Source organism: Eurypyga helias, unplaced genomic scaffold (genome assembly GCF_000690775.1).
Source record: "Eurypyga helias isolate BGI_N326 unplaced genomic scaffold, ASM69077v1 scaffold39322, whole genome shotgun sequence".
Classification (NCBI taxonomy): domain Eukaryota; kingdom Metazoa; phylum Chordata; class Aves; order Eurypygiformes; family Eurypygidae; genus Eurypyga; species Eurypyga helias.
In genome coordinates, this window is record NW_010238550.1 from 12,120 (window position 1) to 28,454 (window position 16,335).

At 52.1% G+C, this 16,335-nt stretch overlaps 1 protein-coding gene across 1 annotated transcript; it reads left to right on the forward strand.

Moving 5' to 3' along the window:
• Positions 1-5,505: 5,505 nt before the first annotated feature.
• Positions 5,506-15,963, forward strand: PADI2 (peptidyl arginine deiminase, type II). Its single transcript, XM_010147878.1, has 16 exons — positions 5,506-5,597; positions 7,047-7,233; positions 7,314-7,383; positions 7,539-7,600; positions 7,683-7,800; positions 8,409-8,534; positions 9,303-9,481; positions 9,674-9,777; positions 9,918-10,029; positions 10,104-10,211; positions 12,483-12,634; positions 12,923-13,067; positions 14,108-14,201; positions 14,905-14,990; positions 15,163-15,291; positions 15,730-15,963. The coding sequence occupies exons 1-16, from the start codon at positions 5,506-5,508 to the stop codon at positions 15,961-15,963; spliced, it is 1,998 nt and encodes a 665-aa protein (XP_010146180.1).
• The last annotated feature ends 372 nt before the right edge of the window (positions 15,964-16,335 follow it).

The window sequence follows — 16,335 nt, forward strand, 5'->3', positions numbered from 1 at the left end:
AGATCCCGGCTGCGCTCAGGGATGTAAGCAGCAGCTAAGATAGAGGAAAAAGGCAGCCCGTTGCTGCAAGGTTCATCCTCATAGCAAGGGAGACACGGAGCGATGCGGTCCCTCTTCCCACAGGGTGTTAGCGATGCAATGGGCAGGAGACAGCTGGAGCCGGGAGAAACCCGGTTTTGCAAGCAGCAGGACCCCTTGCAAGCCAAAAAGTTAAAGCAAGATTGGCAGAGCTAGAAGGACCGGTCCCCACCACCGCACCGAGCTGCACGTCCTCAGCTGGAAGAGCAGCGACCTGCGCGTGCCTTCCCCTGCGAGATCAAACCGGCTGCTTTAAACATCTCCTAGCCAGTCTACATTAAAGGACTCCATCTGACTTTAATTGCAGCAGGAAAATAAAACAGCACCATGTCTCGTACATGAGCACAGCTTTAATAAGATCATGGGAGCCTGACAGAGTGGCCAGGATGCTCGAAGGGGGTACGCTAGCAGCAGTTCCAGGCTCTCCAGGACCTCTCCTTGCTTGGGATTGGAGATAAAAACCCCATTTCCCAAAATCCAGCACAAGCCATACTCCCAATATTCATAGATTTGTGAATTTTGTTGATTCTCAAGACATCCCAAGGGAGCACAAGCCTTCACACACTCCTGAAACCCTTCAAGCTGGGGCAAAGCAGAGCCAGCACGGGGTGGGGGCGAGGAGCTAGTCGCATCCTCCAAGGAAGAGTCCAGTCAGGGCAGCATCTCTACCAAAGACAGCTACTGCAAGGTGGTTTCCCACTCGTGGCTGCTGGTTGCACTGGTTTGGACTGGGCATGGTGTTGAGCTTGCTGCCTGCTGTGATTTTAGCATCGCATCCTGCTTGGCTGGTTTGAGCCCAGTGCCGGACAGGGAACACACCTTAATCCCCACGGGGTCAGGCTGGTACGGTCTGTAATCTGGAGGGAGGCGGAGGACAGTGGTTTTGGGCTCCCATGGAGCACGATGTCTTCAGGAGAGGGTTTGGAGAAGCACATGCTTCACCACAAGTTCAAACATCCCTTAAATCCCACCTGGGATGCCACCCATCCAGAAAGGATGGAGACACAGTGCTGAAACCTCATCTTCACTTTGGGTTTGGGCGGTTTTTTTCCAGTGAGTTTAGTCATGGCACAGTTTGAGCCACCATGGTCACCGCGGATGCTCGCTCAAGCCCAAAACACTTCATCTTCATTGGGTGGTACCTACACTCACCTCTTCTTCCTCCTCCACCTGCTATTAGCACTGACATGCCAATGCACAGGGAGAAATGAGGATTTTAAGTCATCTGGCCCATTCAGAGCTGAGTGTTTCTTGCTAATAACACCTTGTCCTGAGAAGTTGCTATTAAGATCCCTGGTACACGACAGATGGGATCCCGCCTCTCCGTCAGATTGAGTGAGCTTGGTCATCCTTGGGTTTTGGGGCTCACTTCCTCTTTTTCCCAATTTCAACCTGTTTCTAGCCATAATGAAGCACGACCCAACCCCTCCACGCTCCTCCAGGAACCCTATTAATAGCCCAGACCCCCTCAGCGTGTTTCTTCTCACCCACCCTGCGCCACCACTCTGTCAAGGAAAGTTTGATATTCTCCCTAAGCCAATAATTACACCTTATTTATTACTCTGCATGTGTAATTGCAGGCAGGAACTTTTAAGAGCCATGTCAGCCTAATTACTTGCAACAGGGCAAGGCATCGAACCAGTTACCAAGTCCCGCTTGGGTTTACGTGAGGGTTTATTTTCTTTAGGTGCGTAGCCGTAGCAGCAAGGCAGGAGCATCCCAGGCAGGCAAGTCTCCTCTCGAAGACCTGCCTTCCCCACCTCAGTTGGAAGTCAGGGATGAAAGGCTTGTTTGGACCAGCAAAATGTTTTTCAAGCTGGTAAAACCCAACAGAGCTTGGGGCCAGTCCTGGTAAAACATCCCAGCTTTGCAATCATGTTCTCCTGGGTGAGAAAGCATCAAAAATCCCTCTTTCTTCTTCCCAAAATAAAGGCATCTGCCTGCCGGGAGTCTTCATCCCTGGCAATCCAAGAGCAAATCACCCTGTAAAACTGCCATGCACGTACTCCTGCACTCGCCCTGCCCACGCGCTCCCCCAGCTTTGCATTAAGTTTGCTGCCCTATAAATATCTCCCTCGCTGGATGCCTCCTCCAGAGAGAGCAGTAAAGCCACAGGTGGGCTCAGCTTCGCCCAAGCTCCCTCATCCTCGCCGGTGGGTTGGTTTCGCCTCCTCAAAAGCTGCCTGCCTCTTCCAAAATAAAGCCAGCACGGGCAGGAATGGGCAGGAACGGGCAGCGAGTGCCTCGTGGCTCCATTGGGATGGGCACCTGTTTGCACCTCCTAAATGCGAAAGGTCAGCTTGAAAGGACGCGCTGAGGGGGACATTTCCCTCCTACGCTTTGCAATAACGCACGTGCCTGCAGGAAGGGAACCGCAAAACGACCCTGAAACCCCTCACCGGGCACCCACGGAGCTTAAAACCCCCTTGCACACACCGGCTTGAGCCTCCCCGAGGAGGAGATGCCGGGTGATGCGCGTGTGAAAATCCCCAGGAATCAGCTCCCAGTGGTTTTTTGCAAGCTCTGGCTCTGGGATCTGTTCCCAGGTCCTCAAAATCAGGGCAGGCAGAGATCCATTGGCAGCAGGGAAGTTTATGCAGAGCAGCTCCTAATGTGGCAGATCTAATCGTTTAAAAGAAAACAGAGAACTCCTCTGACCATATTGACTACAGCCACAAAACCATGAGCCTCCAGACATCTACGCGTGTGTGTAAATACATATCTATACGTCCTGCGACGGTTTACCCTGTCTGATCTCTCACCTGATAGCACAGGGCAAAGCCTGCATCGAAAACAGCACTTTCGCCTCCTGAAAAATCCCATTCTTGCAGGATAAACCAAGGTTTATTTAGTCACTGGTGGTGGGAGTCGCCCAAGCTTTTGCCACCCCTCATGCGATGGGGATGGGCAGGTCCTTGAGCTTATCCCCAGCACCAGAGGCCGGTAGGGGAGGATTCCTGGGATGCCTCTAGGGCACGACTGCCTCTCTTCCTCCCCAAACGCAGACATTGCAGGGCAGGGTGCTTTGCCAAAGTCTCTGCAGGAAGGATTTCATGTTTTCCCTGCTGCAAACATTGCTGCAGCAGCCTTGCAGAGACCCCAGGAAGCTTACAAAGAACCTGCACGGCTTGTGAAGAACCCCAAACTTCTGCAAAGTCTCCGGGAAGCTTGCCAAGATCCCAGAAGGTTTGCAAAGACTCTAAGAAATTTGAGACACCCCAGAAGGCTTACAAAGACTCCAAGAAGCTTTGGAAGACCCCAGAAGGTTTGCAAAGACCTTGCACAGCTTGCAAAAACCAAACCTGGTTTCCAAAAACCCCAGGAAGGTTGCAAAGACCCCATCCTCCTTCTACACCAATGCCTCAAAGACAGCGTTGGGGAAACGGGTTCTGCAGCCCCTTGCGCAGCCAGGGCCACCCAGAAAATCCCAGGGCCACCCAAAAATCCTGATAACCCCCAAGGATTCAATGCAATCTTTGCTAGCAGATAATGCTTGCTCCTAAGGGTCTGCAGGTTTCATTCTGCTGGGGGCTTGACCCATGCAGCACCATCACATCAGCTTGACCTCGGGGATATGAATACCTTTATATTTAGGGAGAGGTATAAAATCCTGACCAGCTAGAAACACTCCTGCTGATTTTAAACATCACAAGTGACACGGTGACTTCAGGGTCTGTCTGTAAGACGGGAGGGATTGGGGGGAGGGGGGTGGTGTTTGAAGAAAGGGGGGATATAAATAGCATGTGTTTTCCTCACTGACAACTGAAATACTAAATCCTCAGGAACAGGAACTGGGAAGTGAAAATGGTAAAAAAAGAAGCTGCTTTTTGCTTCTTTTCTTCCCAACTGATGGGTTTACACCTCTAGTTCAGGTTCCAGGAGAGCGCAGGGAGGTGTGGCCACCCCGGCTCACGCGATGCCAAGCTGCTGACCCTGCTTTGGGGTAAAAAAGGGGAAAAAAAGTCTCCTACAGTGCTGAAGAATGGACCCCAATTGTGCAAACATGATGCAGTTTGGGTTTGTTTTTTTTTTTTTTTCCCCTCCCTCTTTTTGAATTATGGTTCCTCTTTCACCAGTGTTTCTTACTACCGGCCGTTTAAATAGACAGGGGTTAAGTAGATAAATCATGGTGCTTCTCGGGAGCATTTTCCAGCTGCCAACAGTCGCAGCTCAGTGTCTAAACCAGGGCTCATTTAAGCCAATTCCCTGTTACATTTTGCACAGCAGCGGTGCCGCCCTGACCACGACACTATGAAAGGCACAGTGGGGGAGCAAAGTGGTTTATATTTTCTTATATTCCTCAGGGAAAACATCTACGGCCTTTAATAAAGTACGCCCATTGCCACAAATCTCATTTTTACATGTGCGGAAAAGCAGCAAAACAATCATTTTTTCGGCATTTTCAAGGATTTGCTCAGCAACATAAAGTCCTCGCTCACATTAGCTCAGGTCATGGCAAAAAAAACCCTAAAACAGGGTCTATTTCAGGTGGGAAACTAGATTTGAGCTTCTTTCCTACACCCCAGCCACAGAGGGAAGAAAGCTCTAAAAAAAAAGAGAAGCCCAAAAGGGATATAAATAGGGAACATCAACCTGAACATTTCTGCTCCTCACTAATTGCTTGTGGCTTCCAAAATCTGGGGCAGAAGTTTAGTGTTTAAAATGAATATTTAGCTCGATGTTAATAAATAATGCAAACGCCTGCGTGGGCAGCAATTGCTCCTGACATGCTCTCCTGCGGGGCGGCGGGCAGCAGGTTTGCCGTGCAAAACCACCTCCGATTTCCCCTCATCAGCAACTGGCTCCCCAGCTTCTCTTTGAAAATAAGCAGGGGGGGAAAAAAATAACACCCAACCCCAGAGAGTCTCGCTCTAGCCTAAGGGCTGGGAAATCGCATTTCTTCCTCCCTAGAACAGCCAGGCTTTTTCCCTGGAGAGCAAAAAAACAGAAAGAGGGGATACCCCACGGATGGAAACACCAGCCAAAACCCAAAGAGCTGCATAATCACCGTGGCATTGGGCTGCTCGTCCCTGTTTGGGGTCAGGGAGATGCTGGAGGGACGGGGAGTTGGGGACAGCTGGGGGAGCCCATTGCATAGGGCTGCGAGCTGGCTGGGCTTTGGGCCAGCTGCCCTCCCTCTCCATCCCTTCCCTCCTTCCAAGATCATTTTCATGGGGCTTTAGAGGGTCCAATCCAACCGCCCCCTTGCTCGGGACCAGGGTGGGGGCTGCAAAGCTGTCATCCCAAATTTTGCACGCTCCAAAAGCCAACTGATTTGCTCCAGAGCCAGTCGAGGAGGAGGAGGGAGGCGTGCCAGGGAGGAAGAAGCAGTGGCTGGGTGCTGCCGGGGGGCTCAGTGCCACCTGGTGCGGGCGGGGAAGGGTGCGCATGCCCATCGTTGGGGCGTCCGGGCTGCTGCGTGGGGAGATGCCAGGGGATCGCACGCTCCGGCTGCAGCACGGGAACCGCATCGAGGCCCTGTGCGTGCTGGGCACCTGCATCTCCGCTGATGTTTACGGGTGAGTGGGATGCCCTAACACTCCCCTTCCTCCTCAATTCTCTGCACCTCCACCTTTCTTCTTGCCTTTATCACCACCCCCACCCCACCACTCCCCTGTTTACCCTTCTGCAAATCCCACCTTCTCCTTTTTCCTTCTGCTCTCCCCCAAAACCCACAGCCCTGACACCGACTTAATGCAATTTGTGGGCAAAAATCCTCCCTGGGTTTTGCAAACCTGCCCAAATCCCAGGAAAGCTTGGAGCAGCCGCGTTCGCACGCTACAGTATTTACCCCAAGTCTGCGATGAGTGTGATCCATTTGCGGCCAACACCTCCAGTGTCACCTCAGAAAGCTGCTGGAGAGCAGAGGGATGAGCAGGAGCCATGGGATGAACTGCAAAGGAAGGGATGCAGCTGGGGGAGGAGAGGAAAACAAGATCTAGGGATTAAGCGGTGTCCTGGGAAAGCATGCAAGTCCCCACAACACCAGCCCTGCACCCCCAAACCAAACCTAACACTGTGCTGAGAGGTAATTACTCCCCTAAAGGAAAAAGTTGTGGTCTTTGCTGCTTTTGCAAATCTCGCCCTCAATATTCAAGCCAAGCAGCACAGTTACAACTCATCTGGCATTTCTCCGGGTCAAATCTCCTGGTGGGATTCCCAAAACCCAGAAACCAGGAAACCAAACCAGTTTTTCCATGCATAATTAAATGTAATTTAACAATTTAAGAAACACCCGGGCAGCAGCGAACGAGCGCTCAGATTTCCTCTCCCTCCCGCCGGTGCAAGTTTGGCATCCAGAAACCTAATAAATGATGTTGTAACAGCGATACAGCGTGAGCTCTCGGGTGTCGGGAGCATGCACGCTCAAAGGGAGCCTGAACCTCAGGAGCCGCAAGCAATCCACAAGGAATAATCCTGAAAAAACGGGGAAATTAGGGAAAAGGAGCCAGGAGAGGGGAAGGGGATGCACAGAGCAGCTGGGAAAGAGCGAAGGTACATCAGACTTGGAGCAGTGCAACACCAGCTGCTCTGGGGTTGGATGAAATCACCCCAAAAATTAGAGTTTCCCATAGTAAAGTCTCTCAGCTGGGTTGCCATGCCATTGCGATGAGCTGTCAAATACCGGGTTTGCCCCGCTTGGAAAATAAACATGGATTTCTCCCTTGAAGTGCAAACCCCATTCAGTTCCAGCAGCACCGGGTGCTTTACCTGGGATTATTATAGATAGTCATCTGCACCAACGGCTACGAAATAGACTCATTTTGCTAAAATAGCATGTTCTGCCCTAAAAAAAAGACACTTCAAGTGTTCCCAGGCAGGTGAGGAAAGGGCAGAAAGGTGCTGGCGGTGAGTGTGGAGACGCCAGCGTGCCTAGTCTTGGCAGTGCTTTGGGCAGTGAAGTTAATTGCAGTGAGAACCAGGTGTTTTCAGTGCAAACCTCTAAAAATACGGAGTGTTTTTGGCAGGGCAGCCCCGGCCGGGGCCGTGTCCTTCGGCTTGAAGTACACAGATGGTGTGAGTGTGGAAGTGGTGTGCCAGGGCCAAGCAGATGTCGTGTCAGACCCCGGCAGTGGGACGCGGTGGCCGCTGGACGAGGGGACAGTCCTGAGGTTCAGCATGAGCCAGGCCAGCACCGAGGTCAACGATAACAAGGTAAGGAATGGCGTGCTGGGGTGCTGGACCTCCTCAGAGGGGGAGCATCCTTCCCCAACCAGGGATTTGGGGGTTTACAGGTAACTGTCAGCTTTTATGCAGAGGGAGGGCAGCCCATCAACCAAGCTGGGGTCTTCCTCACCGGCATCGGTGAGTATGAAGGCTCTTGTAATGCAGCAATCCATCTTGGAATAGGGTGCTGGGATGTGGGGGCAGAGACGGACCCAAATTTCCTGGGTCTGGGGTCTTCTGCACTCACCCGACCTTGTTGTGCCCTGGGACGAGAGTGGGGTCTGTCCTTTCAGGGATCTCTCTGGACGTCGACGCGGATCGGGATGGCGTGGTAGAAAAAAACAACCCCAACAAGGTAATTCAGCCTCTTCCACTGCACAGAAAGTCCGTGGGCTTGCAAGAGCCTGGGCTTGCTGAGCCCCACTGGGGTGTTTTAGGCAAACTGGACCTGGGGTGCCGAGGGACATGGGGCCATCCTGCTCGTCAGCTGCGACAAGGAGAGCCCCTTCACTCCGGCATCGGACTGCGACGATGAAAGGGTATTTAGCAAAGAAGGTAACACAGCTTCAAAAAAAGTCATATAAAGCAAAATACTACTCTGCTATTCCCCCTCTTTAACCTTCTTAGAGATGAAATTTTGCTTGGGAACCAGCTCTTCCATGAGCTGCTCTCCACCAAGCTGCTGAGTAAGCTTCCACCATGGGAATTTTTCGGTTTTAATGCCATGCAAAATAATTGCGGTCAAGCAGGGGCATGAAGCACAGCCAGAAAAATAGCAGAGGTGCCACTGACAGCAGAGCTTGGCCCAGGAATGCTTCACACAGGTGAAAGGAGCTCCGGGTGAGGTGTGGTAGCCAGGAATACCCGCCTGTTCCTGGAAAACTAAAACCACACGCAGCTGGTGCCCATTGACTTCTTGAGGCCAGGGACCGGCTGTGCAAGGGCTGCTTGGGGAAGAAAAAAAAAAAAAAAAGCACAAGTCACAGGCTTTGCTAGCAGGGCCACAGGTGGTTTTTCCAGCTTGCAGAGGCTAGTAGCGAGGGAAGAGCAGATTTCTTGGCATGGGAGCTTCAAGCCCCAGGAGAGAGCACGCAAGCTGGCCAGAGCTGCGCTGTGCACTCACCCACCATTCACCCACTCATCTGATTCCTGTTTGCACCCAGATTTGCTGGACATGTCTCAGATGGTCTTGAGGACAGAAGGGCCACAGCACCTGCCCCGGGGCTATGAGATCGTTCTCTATATTCCTGTCTCCAATGCCGACAAAGTTGGGGTCTTCCAGGTGCAGAGTAAGTCCTTCCTCACCTCCTCTGCCCCTTCCTCCTCGTCTGTAGTTCTTTTCTGATCTCGGCAAGCTCTTTTCTTTCCATCTCTGACCTTGTCCTCTCCATGCTCTTCAAACAGCTCTTCTGAAGCAAATCATGCCCGCAGCATCCTTTCTCCAAATTTTTCCAGTGTTGAATATTCTCTCTTCTCAATCCATTGAAAAATTTTGGAGATTAACAAGCAGAGGCAAAAGGCCATAAAGCCACTTTTCCAAGGTCATCTAGCAAAGGAGGAGCAAAACAAAGCCTCATGTCCTGACACCCAAATGTTTTATCCATGATGGCAACATGCTCCACAACACATTTTCCCCTCCTTGTGCCTTGTTGTGGGCACAGTGGTTTATTCCCTGGGACCAAAAGCCCTCATCCAGCCCAGAAACATGCCATTAAGTAGCTTGGTCCTGTCCCTCCACGCAGAGGCATCCTGTCAGCAGGAGAGTTGGTGGCACTGTCATTCCACGGCGGGTCAGAGAGGGCTGCAAGGGCAGAACCCCCATGAAAACATCTTCACAATGACCGTGCCATCCAACGAAAGGCTGGGACAGTTTTTCTCACTCTTCTTGTGCATGCCTGCAAAATTGCAAGCCCCTTAACTCCTATTTTAAGGTACTTCTGCCAGATGAAGCTGTATCCACCCACAGAGGCGGAGCATCTCCTTGCACACAGGCAAAATAGGCTTGAAGCCACCACTGAAATTTGGAAATTGCTCACCTTCCCCTTTTCTTCTTGCAGATCCCTTCTTTGGGCAGCGCTACGTCCACGTGCTGGGCCGGAGGAAGCTGTACCACACGGTGCAGTACACCGGTGGGGCCACTGAGATCAGCTTCTTCGCCGAGGGGCTCCGCTTTCCTGATGAGACCTTCTCTGGGCTGGTCTCCATCCATGTCAGCCTTCTGGAGACGCTGGCTGAGGTCGGGGGGCTCCAGGGAAGGGATGCAGATGGGTGGTGCAACAGTCCAAGGGGCACAGGGAAGGGGATGGGGATTGAATGAAGAGCAGTCCCCATTAATTTACCCAAAAAATGACCTCAAGGGTAGGGTATTTAGGGGGAACAGTGGTAAACAGGGTGTAGAAAGTCCCAAATTTCTGCTTGCCTCCCTCAGGGTATCCCCCATACACCAGTTTTCACCGACACAGTAGTGTTCAGGGTAGCACCGTGGATCATGACCCCCAACACTTTGGCACCCGTGACCGTCTTCGTCTGCAGGTAAAGGCCAAGGGATGATCCCTTCCCAGCCAAATCAGCACCAGGACACCAAGACAGGCTGGGGAGGTGATGGGTAGAGGGAAAGGCTCCATCCTCCAGCAGCCCTTCATCCCCTTCTCTCCTGCCATCCCCTTCCCCAGCATGAAGGACAACTACCTCTTCATCAAGGAGATAAAAAACCTGGTGAACAAGGCTGGCTGTGAGCTGAAGGCTTGCTTCGGCTACATCAACCGTGGGGACCGCTGGATGCAGGTAGGTGGGCACCAGAGCGGGAGCAGAGATTTCCCTTCCTGCTAAAAACACGCTTGTTTTCCTACCTTCTTTAGGATGAGATTGAGTTTGGCTACACCAACGCTCCCCACAAAAGCTTCCCGGTGGTGCTGGACTCCCCTCGAGATGGAGGGCTGGAGCGATTCCCCATCAAGGAGCTGCTGGTAAGAGCAGGACAGTCGCTTGCATTGCTCAAGGAGCAGCTTGATGGTTTTTATGCTTAACCTTGCCTAAAATCCCATTTGCACTTGGTTCCTGGGACACCCTCCAAGGAATTACCTAAAAAATGAGAGTTTAGCACCATTTCTTCCCTCTGCATGGAGATACCACCCCATCTACTTCCTGCCAGGCGGCCACCAACAGCCTCACCCTTCTCAAAGTAGGGATTAGAGCCTAATCCACATCCCAAACCTCTGGAAAACCCTTTATCCAGAAGGTGCTGGATGAGAGGGGCAAAGAGGACCTCATCCCTCTGGGAACAAAGGGCCCCTGCCAAGCTCTGGGACAGGAGCAGATTTCTTCACCCTGTATATCCAAGCAATGGGCTGGTTTTTCCTTTCTTCCACTCTGCCTGTGGATACGCAGCAGCTCCCGAGCAGGACAGGAAAGGAAGGTGTGAGAGGGGTCAATTTACTTCCTTGGAAGAGAACAAGATGCAGCCAGCTGCCAAAAACATCCCTGTGGGGCTTCTCTGCCAAGGCAAAGGGCCAGCCGTGGGCAGGATGTGCGAGGAAAGCCGCCTGGGAGGGAACAGTGCCCCTGGCCAGGACGTTTTGGGAGAGCCCAAGGACAAGCATGGGAAAAAGATGGCTTGAATGACCCCTTTGAGGTATCGCCATGAAGAAAGGGCAGGACATTCCCAAGTAGCCGCCAAATCCTTGCCCCATACACCCAGCCAGGCTCTGGCGGCAGCCTCAGCCCCGGTCTTCACCCCCATGGTAACAGGAGAAGAGGGCAGGTCACTGCTTTTTGCCGCACATCACTTTTGGGAAAGGCTAAGCATTTTCAGAAGCATTGAAATACGCCGTTTCTCGTGCCTGAAATGAGTACATGCAGTCCCGGATTCACCAGGCAGGGTGGGAATAGCGCGCTGATCCGCTCCTTCGCAAACAAGCCGGGCAACCGCTCCCATCTGCCTTCTTTAGGAATCGCTTTGCTTCATAGTTAGAGAAGCAATTTCGGCCTTCAGAGCTGCTAACGCGTTATACTCCAATTTCTGCTTTGAAGGCTGCCCTAATCCCCGCTCCTATCTTTCCAATCTCATTTTCCAGCTAGGAATATTTAACGAAACGCAACACGCGCAGGTCCTCCTCTTGCCCCGGCCAAGCCCTAAGCCCCTGGGACCCCACGCCAGGGAAAAAGGAGACGAGAGGGAATTAGCCCCTCAAAATCAATCTGGAACTGATAGGATTTGGATGCCACCCACAAACCTGGGATGAACCAGGACCTTGACAGTTGAAACCGTACCAGCTCCGTCGTTTATTAAACTGAAATGAGCTGAGAGCAGGTGTTTATTGCTCCATCCCTCCCGCAGCACCCAGGGAAAGGATCAAAACCCCAGCCATCCACCCAAAAAATGCACAGGGAGCTTCAGAGAAAGGCAGCACAGCAGCTCCCAGTTTCTCCAAACACCTTCAATAAAAAAAAAAAAGGCAACTTCTAGATCATAATCTTGCACCCTCGGGTCTCCCCGCTCACTTCTTCCAACATTTATGTTTGTTTTACCCCTAAGGAAACCCAACACTAATAAGTGATTGGGATTTAATGCAAACTCAACAGATACCCGAGATCTTGTCCCAGGGGCTGCCGTGAGCTCACAATGACTTGAGCCAGGGAGCAAGGACAAGTTCAAGGCAGGATTTTTGTCCCACTGCTGCCATTTTTGCCCCTGTTTTTATCATTGCAATCTCTCCCTCGGGCATTTGAGCCTGGCATATCACAGCCGAGGGTTAATTACCCCTGCATGCACAATGCTTTAAATCCTAGATATATTAAGTCCTGAAAAATCAGGGCTTAAATGGGATTTAAGTGAAGTACAGCCCTTTGGGTGGCTCTTATGCCTAGGTGGATTTACCCTCAGGGGCTGAAGTTCATCTCACTGGACAAGAGCCATCTAGAAATTCAGCTTCAGGGCTACCCCAGCACCTAATTAGCTTAACGGAGACAAACACTGGCTGCAGAACAGCAGAGGCGATCTCTCCCCAGCTCAACACTCCAGCTCTTCTCCTGGCTTTTGCCATTTATTACTGAGCCCAGATGACCCCGAGACCTTTATATTCTTGCCTTTCCTTCAGCTTCTCCCCACCCATGGGCCGGTTTCACCCTTAATATTTTTACCCCCAGGAGCAGGTCTGAGCCCAGCAGGAGGGATAAAAGCAAAGGCATGGAGTAGGGGGGACTCGGGGCAAAGCCCACAGCAATTTCTCTTTCCCCAGGGCCCCGACTTTGGCTACATAATCAGAGAACCCCTCTTCGAAGCCAGCACCAGCCTCGACTCCTTCGGCAACCTGGAGGTCAGCCCACCCGTGAGCGTGGCAGGGAAGGAGTATCCCCTGGGGAGGATCCTCATCGGCAGCAGCTTCCCCACGTAAGAGATGGGAAAACCCACGCGTTCGGGAAGCAAAAGAACTGCGATTGCCCCCAAATATCATCAAAAAAAATTTAAAAATCACATTAGGAGTGTTAATTCCCTGAGCAGCTGCAAATCTGGTACCCTGTGGGGTGGGTGCACCCGATCTCCACCTTCACATCTGCACCCACCTTCCTCCACCTTATTAACAATTTATGTGCACGTACATAAATTTATGTGTACGTACATTGATGCAGAAATATTTACTCCCCTTATTCCCTCTCTGGGGGGGTATTTCATCCCCAGATCTGCAGGGAGGAGAATGACCAGCGTGGTGCGGGATTTCCTTTACGCCCAGCAAGTGCAGGCTCCCGTGGAGCTCTACTCCGACTGGCTGTCCATGGGCCACGTTGACGAGTTCGTCACTTTTGTGCCCACCTCTGACACAAAGGTACCCCAAAACCCTAAAACACTCCGTAGTTTCTCTCCCGAGATACTAATCCCATTGGGGCACGCCAGAGCTCATTTCCTTGACATTCCCAGCCAGTATTTACTTGGGTTTTCACCTCTGACCCCAAAATGAGGGCTCTGGACACAAAAAGGAACTTGCTGAGCTAATAACCAATACAGGGGGGGAAAAAAAAAAGGTGCCTATAAAGGTATTCCAAGAAATTTAAGCCTCAGTATTCACATGGGCTGCCCAGGGCTCACAGCTGCTCAGCATCTCCCAGATGTTTTCAGAAACTAACTCTTCCCTTCATCATGGTTTTTACTGCTCTGACCCAAGACTTTTCACCCCAGGGAAATCATGCCTTGACCGGGATGGTTCTGAGAAGGTATATTTGTGCACACACAGAGCCCACAAACCCTCCATGCAGAACTAAGCCCCCATAAGAGATAGCATGTCTGCAGCAAGCAGCCTCGTGTACTCCACCGAGGAGACCATTTCTGCTGGTGGGAAGCAAGCCAGCACAAACACAGGGCCCTGCAACCTCACAACTCCAATTTTTCCATAAGATTAGCTCAATGCTGATTTTTAGCCTCTCCTAAGAGACTCAAAGCATGATTATTCACTCGCTCCATCCTCCCCACTACATTGCAATATCAGCCAGAGACAGAAATACCAACCTAGACAGCAGCACTCACCACCTCAGCTCACCCAACCCTCTGGCAAAACCCCTCCCAGGGGTTTATATACCCCAGCTGGGGTGGGCAGGATTGGACCCAGGCTGCAGTTTCCCTCCCCTGTCCCAGCAGCAGCTTAAACCCTCGTTAAGTGATTAAGTGGGTATTTGCCAACAGAATCAACCACCACAACTCATTCAGATGTATCTCCTCAGCATCGCTTTAAAAAAAGGCACTAAATAACAGCAAAAATGCCTAATTTTATGAGTTTAAGCTCAGGTTCCTTGCAAAAATAACCCCCTGAGGTCCTCCAAGACTTTGGATAAGGTACTTTCGGTGACTGCTCTCCCTCCTGTCTTGCCCCAGCAATTTCGGATGCTGATGGCCAGCCCCGCGGCGTGCTACAAGCTCTTTCGGGAGAAGCAGAAGGAGGGCCAGGGCGAAGCCACCATGTTCAAAGGCAAGGGGGACAACAGGCAGCTTCAGCCGAGCTTTGGTGTCGGCTGAGACAGCCGGAGCCGCCCTGCAGAGCAGCTGGCCTGAGGGGGTCGGGGAAACACGGGGACCTTTTTCCACCCGGTTGTCCTTCACAGCTGGCAAGTGGGATTCCTGCCCACCATACCCAGCCTCCTCAAGCCCTATTTTGGGAAAGCGAGTGGGATGGGAGGGATAAAGCCCGCCGCATGGAGGGGATGCTTGCTTGGTGGGATGGAGCATCTCTAAATGCCAGCAGAGCTCCAGCATGGAGTGGGGACTCTCATTTCACCCCAAATTAGCACCACTGGTTTTGAACATCATCCATCCCTGATGGGGCTGGGGGAAGATCTCCAGACCTCTGTGGGTCCCGCTGGGTCACTGCCACCTGCCAGGGATGGGGCCTTTCCATGTAGGTGGCAGCTCTGGTTTTATGGAGCTGAGTGGAGAAATTGAGGAGTTAATGACTCCTGTGGGCATAAGGATGGATAATAGGACCTCTCCAATGCTCTTTCCAGCGGGCAGAGGTTTTCCTTCCACCCAGTTTCCCAATAAAATAAGAATTTCAAGAAGCCTTAACCCCAAGCTCAAGAAATTGGGATTTTGGGAGCTTTTTCCATCTCTGTGACCTGTTTTAAGCCAGGCTCCTATCAGTGCCTCTTCATTTTGATGGGGGTTTGTATTTGCAGGGTACTCGGGGGCAGACACGAAACGGGTCACCATTAACAAGGTCCTTTCCAACGACATCCTGGTGCAGCAGAACCAGTATGTCCAGGTAATAACCGCTATTTCTGGTAAAAAATTGATATTTCTTGCAATAACTGCCCCAGGGTGGTGCAAACCCTTAAGGGACATGTTGCATTTTGGCTGTCCTCATGTATGAGATGATTTTGGGGACCATGCCTACCTGTATCCTGCTCCTTGACCTGCTTCTCCATCCCCTCCAGCGCTGCATCGACTGGAACAGGGACATCCTCAAGAAGGAGCTGGGATTGACGGAGGAGGACATTGTCGACCTCCCAGCACTCTTCAAGCTGGACAAACAGGGCAAAGCTGTACCGTACTTCCCCAACATGGTGAGGGGCAACCTATTCCTTGGGTCCTCCCCCAAAACCAGCTTATTCAGCCAGGATGAGTCCTCAGAGTTGTCCCCAAACAGCACAATATTTACAGCTGCCCAGAAAAAGGAAATTTCCAGCCAGGTGTGGATAAACCTGGGTCTACCACAGTTTTGTGGCTTCATGTTGCCTGCAGTTGGTTTAAACTACGTATTTTTAAGGCAAAAACCTTTCAAAGCAGCGAAGTTGCAAGGTGTGACATGCATTTTAATGATAAAAAGGGAGAAAATAAGGATGGATTGTAAGGACTGGGGGAGGGTGACAGCCAAAAGTGGCATCAATGTCCCATTTTAGGGTAATGCTGATGGAGGAGGGTGGCCAGTGGCTTTCCTTTGGCTTTATCGAGCGGAGAGGCCGGTCCTGATGCTACCGGGCTCCCTTTGTGTCACACCACAGGTCACCATGATCGTCCTGGCCAAGGACCTGGGCATCCCCAAACCCTTCGGCCCCGTGGTGGGGGGTGAATGCTGCCTGGAACGGCAGACCCGCTCCCTCCTGGAACCGCTGGGCCTTCACTGCCGCTTCCTTGAGGACGTGGCTTCCTACCACGGCAGGCTCGGGGAGGTCCGCTGCGGCACCAACGTCCAGCGTCGGCCCTTCGCCTTCAAATGGTGGCACGTAATGCCATAGGCAGGCCTCCTCCCCCTTCCACCCTCGCTCCTGGTGGCTTTTTTGGCGTGTGTTGCGTGCGATTCAGTTCATAAATAAATTTGCTGTGAGGAACGAGGTGGGACATTAAATAATAAGGGGCGATAATTGTGAGAGAAAGGGAGGAAAACCCTCAGGGAGGGTGAGGTGGGGGAACGCCATTTTGCCCTGACCAGTGCTGGGGCAGGTGGGGGGGCCTGGGCACCTTCCCTACAGAAAGAATTCGCCTGGGAATGAATGGGGGCTCGTACTGACCTCTCCCCCTCCTCAAAAAAGGGGTGTTCGAGGCGTCCTGGCGTCCCCACCTCGCCTCGTGCCGCAGGGCGCGCCACACTCAAAATGGCGCCTCCCTTG

Coding starts and splice junctions, on each gene's coding strand:
- PADI2 (XM_010147878.1), top strand. CDS start 5,506: ATGCCAGGGGATCGCACGCTCCGGCTGCAGCACGGGAACCGCATCGAG. Junction 7,601..7,682: donor AAAAAAACAACCCCAACAAG/GTAATTCAGCCT, acceptor GGGGTGTTTTAG/GCAAACTGGACCTGGGGTGC. Junction 14,202..14,904: donor CGAAGCCACCATGTTCAAAG/GCAAGGGGGACA, acceptor TTGTATTTGCAG/GGTACTCGGGGGCAGACACG.